Source organism: Sprattus sprattus (genome assembly GCF_963457725.1).
Source record: "Sprattus sprattus genome assembly, contig: scaffold_68, whole genome shotgun sequence".
Classification (NCBI taxonomy): Eukaryota; Metazoa; Chordata; class Actinopteri; order Clupeiformes; family Clupeidae; genus Sprattus; species Sprattus sprattus.
Window position 1 is genome coordinate 1 of NW_027666722.1, and position 12638 is coordinate 12638.

Here is a 12638-nt window from a genome sequence, read left to right on the forward strand (position 1 = left end):
GCTACACCTTCTCTGACAGGCAGTGGCATACATCCCCTAACCAAATTCAGTTCAGAGCCTGAACCATACTGCAGGGGACCATACTGTATATCTTAAAACAGAAATTAATTAAATTCACCGTACTTGGCTTTATAATAATTTATCCGTGTAAAAATCTGTGAACTGCATACACATTATCCAATATACAAGGCTAAGTTGGCTTGGGGAGGGGCATAATGAACTTGGTTGCAGCTGCTGCAACCCAAAGTTATGAGAATTAAGATACTATTTGGTGCATAGTGCTGCCATCTCTTTCGTCTCTGTAACAAAAACATAAAAAAATAATAATAATACTTATAATAAATATTATACTTATAACACTTTTAATACTTATAATAATAATACAAAATAATGTGTGCATTGGGAAGAGAAGCGTTTTGAAATCAATGCTCTACCCAGTCACATGACTGCCATATGTGGAAACACTGTGGGGAAGTGGAGGGGAGAGAGTTACAGTATCTGTCATTCACCAACGATGACAGGGAAGATAGAGAGCAGGTCAAACGTCTGTTTGGGAAGATGGAAAGCCTGTCAAAAAGTGAACACAGGAGAGTATAACACCCATGACGCATTGTACAAGCAGGCACAACGAAAATGAGAGAAGGAGACACAAGGAGGAGAGGAAAATCCAACCTCTCGCCTCCCTCCTGTTGCTGTGGCCTTAGCACAGGGTGGTAACACTGCAGATGTTGAAGATATGGCACAGAGTCGTAACACTGTAGATGTGTGGCCTTGGCACAGGGTCGTAACACTGTAGATGTGTGGCCTTGGCACAGGGTCGTAACACTGTAGATGTGTGGCCTTGGCACAGGGTCGTAACACTGTAGATGTGTGGCCTTGGCACAGGGTCGTAACACTGTAGATGTGTGGCCTTGGCACAGGGTCGTAACACTGTAGATGTGTGGCCTTGGCACAGGGTCGTAACACTGTAGATGTGTGGCCTTGGCACAGGGTCGTAACACTGTAGATGTGTGGCCTTGGCACAGGGTCGTAACACTGTAGATGTGTGGCCTTGGCACAGGGTCGTAACACTGTAGATGTGTGGCCTTGGCACAGGGTCGTAACACTGTAGCTGTTGAAGCTACTGCAGCCCCTGCAGCTGACATGTCTGTTATGTTTGAACATTTGACAGCATCTGCCTCATCTCTGTGCATGTGCCTCTAGATTTAAAATAAATGTGGCCTGCAACTTCTGTGCACGGCCCTTGTGTTTGAGTGCAACCATTTTGACACCCTCTTTCATCCACACATTGTTGGCTCTGAGCCACAACGTTCAACACTAAGTGAAGTGTTATGAGAAAATAACTATTGTGTCCTTTTATTAAACAACACACTTCATCTTGGGTCCCTGAACTATGCATCTCACCAAAGTTAAGTCAAGTAGGGATAACTACTATTTATAGACAAAGACATTGCTAAATTCACCAGCAGCAGTTTCACTATCAACATCAACCATGCAGCTTTCTGACTCTTTTTAATTTTTTTAAATAAATATATATATAAATAAATCCACAGCAAACATTACCAAAACAGTGTATTTTTCTTTTATCTTAAATCTACATTTTGACAAACAGATACTAACTGTAATATCCAGCTAACTGTAATATACTGTAGGCGGTTAGCCTACTAGCTAGCTTCACTACAAATAACTATGTCCGGAGCCACACTCTTAAAAACTAGCCGGCAAACCCTCTCCCAACCACACAGCATGCCTGGTTCGATGCTTGTGTGTGTTGTAGCCCATTAAAACCTAAAAGAAAACACTGGAGTTTACAGTTACCTGGTTTATGCCGATTAGGTCCCGAGGCAATGTTTCCATTAGTCAGTCGACTCTCTATGGAGTTAGATTAGTTTCCTAATTTACAAACAAACGAAACACGATTCAAACAAATTAAACGCGAGTCACAAAAAAAAAAAAAACGCGATTCAAACAAACAAGCGCGATTCACAAATGTATTTCATGTTTCACAAATGTATTTTTTGATTCACAAAAAAATTACCCCATGACATTTGTTTGCAACCTGACGAACACGAGTTACAAATCCCTGCATTCGTTCGTGTGGATTTTTGGAACTTTCCTAACGCACGTAGTTTCACAAATGCATTTTTTCTAAAAGATATCCTCTGCATCAGGGCCCTTTTCGGCGTACAACTGAAGCTAAGATAATTAATTTAGCTCGCGACATGAGATAATATAGCTCGCTAAATGAGAACAGGCCAAGCCGGTCTGGCGACGTGCGCTAAGATAAAAATTCCTCTAGTTAAGTTGTCCCAGGCTAAACTCGTCAGGCAATTTGAGCGTGCACGTCCTGCTTCAAGAGGCAGGAAAGGTCGATCACCAAAACCATGATTTTTAATAGTCTAAACTCAAAGAAAAAGACTCCGTTTTTTCTCCGCTATGGCAGGATATGACCATGAACGCGTTATGAAGAATTCAAGACCATAATCATGTCAAAATTCAACACTGCCGCGGCTGCGACAGCAATATATGAAACTGTCTATAGGCTGTCTAAGACGTGATATTTTGTCTGATGTCGAATATGTGACTTTGGTGTAGCGGTTACAGCTCATGGATTGCATGCAACAGATCGCTGGTTCCACCCCCTTTGCCTTCTTAGTAATTGTAGTTTTACATCTCCTTGTAAATCTGTCTGACTAAATGTAAATGTATTAATACGAAATTCAATAAATTGAAGCAATGAAAATATATTGTGTGTATTTCTCAAGGGCGTAGGTTTGCATAGGGTTGGTAGGGACTAGTCACGACCAAAGTTTGGGAAAGACAAAAAAGTCCCTACCAATATTTTGTTAATTTGAGAAAATAATTATTTTGCACAATATATTTGCAAACTCATTCGTATTATTTTCAATACAATGTTCGTCGCCCAGAAGAGTTATAAATACATTTCTAAGTTTTCCAATGCGCCCTCGAGCCTGTGAGACAAGATGCTGTCATTTAATTGGCTGAAGTGGCAGAGTCAGAAACACTACGTGAATCCTGAAAGAGTGCTGCTAGTAGTCTGATACGGTAAGCTACTAAATTCGCCAGGAAATAATAACGCCTCATATCAGTATTTCGTTTGGTCTCAGCATTGATATTTTGACCCTTTTGTGCTCTGAAAAGCCACCTAAAAATAAAAGATATGCCAGAAGTTTTTTCCACCCATAGGGCTATCAAAAAGCCCAGGTCGCTGTTAGTTAGCTAGTCGGAAAACTACCCACATTGCGAAGCTGCATGCTAACCCTAAATCGCCACCCATTGTACAATGGAAACATGATTTGAAAGTTGTTTGTGTGTAGGGCATGTAACTTTAGCTTGCATTACACCTCGTCTTGTTGAAGACAGAAGAATAAGCTACCCTACCCTGTTTAGACAATTTTATCCATGAATGTAATCAATCACACTGGCTATTTTGAGAATACACGTTATACTTGAAGGTAGTAAAAAGGTGCAATAAATTGGGATGCCCAAATGCATGTAGCATATAATTCATGAATACATTATTTCATTGCACTGCAATCCAGATGATGTAGGCTTAGTACAGCTCCATAAAACCTGAACCATTTACCTACATATTACAAATTAATTTCAGAACAAGCAAATGCACTGCATGTACTTCTCATTATGTAATTTTGTTCATTAAGGCAATATTTTGAAATGCATTCAGGAAACTAAGAAATCCAGTGCAGATGTAGTGCAGGTTGAGGAAGAAGCAGCTGGACCATCAGGGCTTCAGATGAGGTCTTACTCATGTTTGGGATATCCAAAAAGGACAACAAAAACATGCGATGTCAAGAAATGTGAAGAACGTTTTTTTTTTTTAAATTTAAACTAAGGTTTTATTATTCTTATTATGTTTAAATCAGTTCCAAGTTCCACAAGTTAGTAGTACACAAATGTTAATATATTCTAATAAAGTTTGCCTGTTAAATATAACATCAACTACATTTTTTAATTTATGGTGGGGGTGGGGGGGTCTGCCGGGCAGTGTCCCTACCAATGCTGAGACCAAACCTACGCCCTTGGTATTTCTCTCTTCTTGTCATGCATCCACCTTTTCTACAAAAAAAATATGCTGTGAAGTAGACTGAGGTAGACTTTATCCACTACTGCACAAAAACTAGACACGTTTGCAAAACGATACGTTTGCAATGATGTACGTTGCATTTGTTGATGACGTATGGTTAATAACATTGTGATTGTAGAAGGGACATAAAATCAAGATCTTAAACAACTTTCGCCAATATCTCCGTAAGGGAGATGGGTTACTGTCAATATAACACTGTCATATAATTATGAGTGCTTTGTTCTCCGCATCGCCGACATTACAAAAACTTAGGCTACCACTCACAAAAAGGGAAAATGGATCTTGGCGGATCGCAAAGAACTCTCTCCCTACGCTAATCAAACTACTGTATCTAATATGACTCTGTTTAGTCCTTGGTCAATGGGACCCCTCCTTTTGCCAGGGAGTGGCAAGTTTAGCCAGTTAAACTTAGTATAGCCTGCCCTGGAGCAGGTTAGTGCTAAGTGATATGTTACTATGGTAATTTATCAGAAGTTGCTTCGCCGAACCCGATAAAGGGGCGTTCTCTTTTTTTAGCCTGGAATCTAGCTTGCTAAACCGCTTAGCGAGCGTCGCCGAACAGTACCCAGATGTCTTCAAATTTTAGCCAATCACATTATGGACTACAACCACCCGCCCTAGTAACCACTGATCTCAAAATAAAGACTGCATAGCACATCCCATGGTTTCTGAAAGTTTCAAAGTGAGGCCACATGCAAATTGTGGCGGCCATTAAACCTTGTTATAGAGCTTGTGTTTGCGTGAATAAAAATATCGAAACTTGTTCCTCTATCGTATTTTATTAGTGTTGATGGTTAGAATCTGGCCAATTGCTAGCTTTCAATAACTTTATTTCAATAACTGTATGTATAAACACAAGTTTAATGGATATTTGCAAGCCAGAACATGAAAATATAAACTGTGGGAATGTATTTGTTCAATACATTGGTCAAACCATGTAATATGTCATATAGGGCTAGCTTATAGTTAATATGTCGAATCATACTAATAAGTCAAATCATGGTCAAATCAGAAACCACTTTAATTTGGCTTTATATTCAAATATTATAGTCTTGTAGGCTATTTATTAGGCCTATGATTTATCGTCAAGCTAATTTCAAAATCAGCGTGATGCTAAATAGATTTACCTAGTCTGAGCAAAATAATTCCAAAGATAAAAGACAAGACTATAATATTTGAATATAAAGCCAAATTAAAGTGGTTTCTGGCCAAATTATTACCCCCATAAATAAGAGGTTTCTCAAGATCGGAATCACACATTAACAACCAAATGGAGGGAGTTCTCACCCACAGTGGGGGTGAACCCCCTCTAACAAGAGGCACTTTTGACCTCTTACAAAGACCAAAATGATCAGGTGTCTAATATCTATGTTTTACTTAATATATACAGCTGTAGACCCGAGACCATTTTCCCACGCAGACCGAGACCATTAAAATTAGTCCAAACATCATACAGAAATCACTTTCTAATATCATATTTTAGTTTGACACTCTCATCCTCATTCCCCTGTCCCTAATTTCACCTCAGCACGGAAAAATCCACGAGACAAGCAGGGACAGAGGTCTGAGATAAGAGTCTCTGCAGGGGGCTGGGATAATCAACAATTGGGACAGTGCTTCTCGGAAATGTTTGTTTTGGCCACCATAAACCAAGGCACCACCAAATGAGAAGTTACCAGAGGAAGAATGTCATCTGTGATTTTCCACTCCTACGATCCATTTCTGCCTTACACTGTCATATAACTGACATAGCTAGGCTAGCTTAGCTATAGAATCTTCGATTTTCAGCCCCGTTCATTGAAGCAGAAGAAGTGTTTGCCTCCCCTCTGTTCTTTCAATGTGGCTTCATGTCAGATCAGCAAAGTCAGCGATTTTGTTAGTGCCCTTTGTTTCATTGTGTAAACTCTCTGTATCAATCTCCATTTCCATCCAAATTAGCTGATGATGACGTTCAGAGGCAGACAGGTTCAGAGGTTACAGCTAGCACGTCTTGTGCCCCTTTAGCCCATCTAGGTAGGGAAAAATAAAATCATCTCGTATCCTCCTGGAGCGTCAGTCTTGCTTATTTTTCTGCACAAGAATTGTTGATGATCTTTACAATTGATGGTTGCAGACTCCATGGTATTTGCCACTGCTAGTTTAATTTTTAAGTTCATATACCCTTTTAAAAATAGGAAGGATTATTATTTCTAGGAACTTGTTTAAATTAAACAGAATTTATTTTATTTAAGTTATGTAAGTATTATTTTATCTTAATTTCTACAGAAACATGTCAGTTTTATATTTAGTTCAAGAGGAATACGTATAAATGTTTATGGTTATTTAAAAATTGTAACTGTGTATGCATATGTTCTGTGCAGCATTAAAGAAAATTATAGAAAAGAAAATGAATGTAAATAAACCTGTTTAAAGCTCGTTTTTTCACTCCTTACCCAATACGAATCGATAAGAGAATCAATAAGGAATCGAATCCATAAGGAATCGGAATCGTTAAAATCTTATCAATTCTCATCCCTACCTTTTAGAATACTACTTAAGTAAAAGTATTTAAGTATCAGGGGCCGTATTCACAAAGAATCTTAGGGCTAAAAGTAGCTCATAAGTGGCGAATTTAGGAGAAACTCCTAAAAATAATGGGCGTGTCAGTCTTAAATGTAGGACTCCTATTTTTTTTTACTAAGAGCAATTCACAAAATATTTTATCCCTAAAAGTAGCACCTAAGTCTAGGACAGCTTAAAACTCCTCATGAGGACTCCTAAGTCACTAAGACCTATTCACAAAAAATCGTAAGATGGCTGCAGCCGACTTGGAATTGATAAAAGACATTGCTTAAACCGTGTGAAGGTATTAATATTGTCGTAGAATTAGCGCGGGATGCAATGACGCCTTTAAACAACGATGTGTCCCGAAGTGAAATGTTTGGAAACATAAAGATAGGCTATTTGGCTTCGCGGAAAACGCAAATGACGACACTGGGGATCATCATTCAGCCGTTTAATTCATCAAACTATCAACGCACTGTAGACCCCACATCATCCAACAGTTGGATGTATATGACTTGTGCATTTCAACGCAGAGCGGTCTGCAGCAGGTTTTTGAGAACTTACCAGCTGGATGCCGCTGGGGTGACAGTGGCTATTGGTCCTGGGACCAGTAGGCTGTCGCTGAGGCTATACGTTTCACGTTCGTTTCGCTTTGATCAATTAAAAGATTGGAGGGCTTAAAGGGCCGCATGTGCTGATATTTGAAGTGGTCAAGGGCTGGAAATATAATAGCCTTACAGTTTGCTGGGTGCTTTAATTATTACTGCCTTGATTACATGCAATTGCCATATTTTATATTGATCGCTTTATATTTCTCTTAACGTGCAAAGTGTCATTCCCGTTGGATGCACAAACTTGTCATCATGCGTGTGCATTCTGCTAACTGCACTGTCCATAACTATTTAATATGACTTAATTTGAAGCCTAGGTTATTCTCTTATTTTCAGTCGATATAGTGGGATTGTTAGAGAGACGTCACGAATTAGTTTTTAATGAGAGAGCCTGTCAACAACCAATCACCGTCCTCACCTCTTCTAAACTCGTGCATGAGAAGCGACGTCATCCATAGCAACGGAGTTTTTATCTTAAGCTTAGGAGTTGGTATTATCCTTAGTATGAGTAGGTCTCAGAGCCGTTGTGAATCACTTTTAAGAAATTACTCCTACGTAAAAGGTTTTAGCGCGAGTTAGGAGCACTCCTAGTGGCAAGATAAAAGGCTTTGTGAATACGGCCCCTGATCTTTACTGTACATAAGTATCAAAAGTAATTTTCTGATATTAAATGTAAAAGTACAAGTAAATGCTGTTAATAAAAAAAGCAAAGGGACAGAATTTTGAGAATAATGAAGTTTAATTAGACTAAAATAAGCAAACTTATAAACATGGGCTGATTTGAACCCCACTCCCTACTCAATATATTGACAAACACAAACACATGGTATTTTAAGTTCCTTTCATTTTGTAAATGAAAATAAATGATAATTGTAAATAGAAAACATGTCGTTTTGTTCAGCTCTCAAGTCGTTTGAGCTGTTGCCTAGCAACCAATTACTTGCTTAATTCAAGTTACAATGATCAATAGAAAACCGACAACACGGCTCAGCTAAAATGGCTTTAATTTACAGTAAAGTAACAACACAAGTGATTCAAACTATAGTAGCCTATTCTTTATAATCACGTTCAATAACACATTTTCGTTGCTTCTGAATTTCCTCATGGCTGTTGATGTCCATCAATATCGATAATTTTGAAGATGACGTCAGAGGGCAATAAGAATCCATATCAGGCAGTAAAAACCTGTCTGATTCTGGTAGAGTCCATTAAAATACACAGATAATTAAAAGATAAAAACATGAAATAAACTCAGATGCTCCCTCATTTGGATCATGCTCTTATTAATTAGCATCATCCTCGTCTGCCTATAGCTGCTAATGCTGATCCTACTTCTACTGCTCCCATTCATCCATTAATATTAGCTCCTCCTTCTCCTCCTTCACTTCCTGCCTCTCAGGTCTTACTAATCTTACTACTCTTCCTGCTCCTCCTGCTGCTCGTCCTGCTGCTCCTGCTAATCGTCCTACTGCTCCAGCTCCTGCTACTGCTGCTGCTCCTGCTCCTGCTACTACTGCTGCTGCTATTGTTCCTGCTACTTCTCCTGCTGTTGCTGCTCCTCCTGCTAGTGCAGCTCCTGTTGATGCTGCTCCTCCTGCTAGTGCAGCTCCTCCTGCCATTGCCGCTGCTCCTGATGCTAATGCTATTCCACCTGTTAGTGCTACTAATCCAGCAACCGCTACAGAGGCTACAGCGGTGGTCGTAATCATTTTTTGTTTGAACTTCTTCACCTCCCTGTCTACTTCTTCTTTTTTATTTCTCTCTTCCTCCTGCTTCAGTCTCGTCTCCTCTTCTGTTATTCTTCTCTGTGCCTCATTGTACATCTCATTGGTGTAGTTTTCTCCCCCATTCTTCTTCACCATGTCCTGAATTTTCTCCACTAGCTCTCTGACCTGCTGAGTGCTGTTTTTACTCTTGTTGTTGAAGACAAGATATCTCCCCCCAACATCTTTAGTAAGAGATGAGAGAGCAGAACTTTCACTCAGAAAATCCTCCACTGGTTTCCCCTCCAGCGCATCCCCATGAGTGAGGAGCACTATAGTGTACTTCAGCGCCCCCTCACCAAAGTTCTTCTGGATCAACTTCACAACATTTCTCTCCTCCTCTGTGTACCTCACATCTAATCTGATCGCCAGCAGGAAGGCATGAGGCCCAGGGAGAGACATCTCAACACACTTCTCCAGCTCACCCTTCAGCTCTCCCATAGGCCTTTTTGTATCAAACAATCCAGGTGTGTCAACCACTGTAATTTGTCTACCATCCACTACAGTTTGTTGATTACTGCACGTTCCAGTCACAGATTCACCTGCGATATCCGATTTAAAAGCTTTGCTTCCCAGGATGGTGTTTGCTGAGGCACTCTTTCCAGAACCAGTTTTCCCCAGCACCACAACATTTAGAGTAGACACTGTGGAGGAAACAGTCAAAACTCTCAAATGTTTTGAAATGAGTTTCTAATTGTAGAAAATACAGAATCTATATCTACATGACCTCCTCCACATAAGTAATCAATACAAGAGGTGATTGGGTTAAGGGGGAACAACATTTGCTCTGCTTAATGTTTCGTAAGAACGTATAGAGATGCTGTCATGAGAAACACTACTCATGGTATTGTCTCATTTCATTTGGAATGGGATAAAGGCAATGGAACATGTTTGGTTATAGAATTAGTTAGGATCTTGCAGATCCAAAACTGGTCCCAAGTGTCTAAGCCTGGGACTGATTGAATATAACACCATATTTTGGTATAAGGCAGCACGGCAGGCATTCATTCATCATGAAACCATGAAACACTGCAATGCCTTTTGTCCACAAGAAACACAAACATGTCAGCATTGCGTCCACAAAATTATGAAGAGGTTACATTCTTTTATGCACAGAAAACAAAACGAATGATTCATGTCATGCACTAAAATGACTGCTGTGCTTTTTATTTTGTGTATGAAAAAGCTGAAGGCTGAAGGGTTTGCCATATTACTAAAAGTATGATGTGCACAAAAGGTCTTTAATCTGATACCTTCCGTAACTCAGGATCTGTTTCGACCTCACTCTGACCGTCACTACGGTCTAAAAAGGAATGATTACCGTTATTCTGACTGTCACCGAGAACATATATCCACAAAGTCATGTCCATGACCTCCGGAAGCAGAACGACACGCGTTAATAAATAACAGCGATTGCTCCCGGTTCAGTCTCTCACCTTGATCGCCTCGTACGAGACCGTGAGTATACTATGAGACTAAATATCTCAGGTAAGCCCTGATTACATTCAATTTCTGATCATTCGTTACCTAAATGGTACAGGTGCCTTGTGCCCCTGAGAGTTGATGTGGTTTGTGTGTTGAGCTGTGCTCAACTCGTTTTTTTCAGGTAACTGTTTTGTTGAATTTATATGCGCTAGATTTCCGGGTTATTTGAGTTTGTTTACATTGTGCCTATACCGCTGTTCGCAGCCGTGGGAGCGTGCGAGCCTACTAGGTGCGTTCGCGCACTGGTGTGGGCCGCCGTAATACTTTTGTTCTGTGTTTTACTGCTGTTTGCAGCCGGAAATCTTGTAGCCTGTCTGACACTGCTCAGACTGCCTAGCGCTTCTCTTTGTTCTTGAGTTCGTGAATGTGTGGCTGTTTGTCCTACATTGCATGGTAAGTAGTTTATTATTTTGTTTGTACTGCTTTGTGTGTGCCTGCTAGGTGCGTCCACGCACTGTGCAGGACACGACTGTACTCCTGTGGTCACTGGGTCAGCCTGCTAGGTGCTTTAAGCGCTTGCGCAGGCCTCTGCAGTGTCCCTCTGCCACGCCCTACACCCCTGTTCCCAGCAGGTGGGGCTAGTGTGCGCCTGGTAGCTGCATTTGTGCACTGGTGCAGGCCATCATTTTACTGTCATTTTACTGTGCTGTGTTTTTCCTGTGTTTTTATTAGGGGCCTTTGCGCCAGAGTCGCGCCAGATCCTCTCGGCTCTCCAGGCTCTGTTGCGGAGGATGGACAGGCTGGAAGGCCAAGCTCCATCATCTGCCTCCATGCCCCCTGGCCAGGAAGGTCCCCTCTCATCCAGGCCTGAAAGCTACGGTGGGAGGAGGAACGGGGCGATGTAGACGTGTTATCCCTCTACGCCCCCCACACGGCAGTGGACGACACCACAGAGCGGGGCAGCCTCGGGGGAGATCTGCATAGACGGGGAGAGGCCCCGGTTGGCTCCCTGTTGCTACGGGTGCTGAGGTCCTGGGCCTTCAGGCGCCCACACCTACCCCAGCTCCTGTTGGAGGTGTTTGGGAGGGCGTTTCCTGCCCTGACCCACCACCTTGTATACCTGTGTCGGAAGAGTACGCTGCGACACTGAGGTCATCATGGGGTAAGTCGTCTCAACGCCCCCAGTTTAATGTGGGCTGCCACCAGCTGGCTGGAGACAGGGCTAGGGGACATGCCGCCAGTGGAGCCATGGGTTGCCGCATGGATGTTCCTGGGTCCCTGCTTATCCCCCAATCCGCTGTGCCCTCGGAAGGAGTGCGCAAAGACTGACCGTCTGGCCACTCGTGCTTTTAACGCATCAGCACGAGCGGCCCGTATGGGTAATGCATTGGCCATCACCCTGGCGGCTCTTCGGAAAACACTGAGCCCCGACGATCAGGACACCAGGGCCCTAGTGGACGCAGCGCTTTCCTCACACTCACAGCTGACGCGTGACGTGGGTGATGCTATGGCCTCTGCGGTACAGTGCCGCAGAAAGGTTTGGCCATGAAGCAGGAGCTGCGGAGCCTCCCCGTGACACCAGGGAATGTCTTCTAGCCAGGATCCCAAGAGGTGCTGGACCGCGCTGAGCGCACTGCAGCATCGAGGGAAGCTGTCCAGCGTGTGTGCCGTAGGTCTGTTCCAACTGCCGGCCGGCCGCCTATGACTAGGTATAGGCTGCGGCGGGCCACCCAGCCTCCCCCAGCAGCTAACATCCCGGTGGCCCCACAGGACTGCTGATTTCGTGTGGTCGCCGAGGAAGGGCCCCAAATTCCAATCCTGCATAGGAGGCAGGGGTCGCCCGTCGATTGTCCATCCCAGTTGTCACGGACTTCCTGGGAGGGCATCCACATCCTTCATAGGCCCCCACCACACCTGCCCCACCGGTGGATAGATGGCATGATGGTGCTCAGGAGGACCTGTACCCCCCACAGTTCCCGTTCTTCCCTAAGAGGACACCTGGACCACAGCTGGATTCCCAGAAATCATACATTTGACAAATGATTTCTTTTTTTTCAGGGATGTCCCTGCACGAGGCAATATTCGACCTGTTTTTCATGAACAATGCCATGTCAACCCTGTGTATCAACACAAATAAATATGCTGCCCGGAAGATTGCGGCGGGTGCAA

At 42.5% G+C, this 12638-nt stretch overlaps 1 protein-coding gene across 1 annotated transcript; it reads right to left on the bottom strand.

The window, feature by feature from the left end:
- Positions 1–509: 509 nt before the first annotated feature.
- On the bottom strand, positions 510–10414 carry LOC308382698 (GTPase IMAP family member 9-like; the record flags this gene model as incomplete). Its single annotated transcript, XM_080861095.1, has 3 exons — positions 510–567; positions 8820–9688; positions 10366–10414. Coding segments are annotated over 3 exons (976 nt in total), but the record flags the coding sequence as incomplete, so codon positions are not given.
- Positions 10415–12638: the final 2224 nt, after the last annotated feature.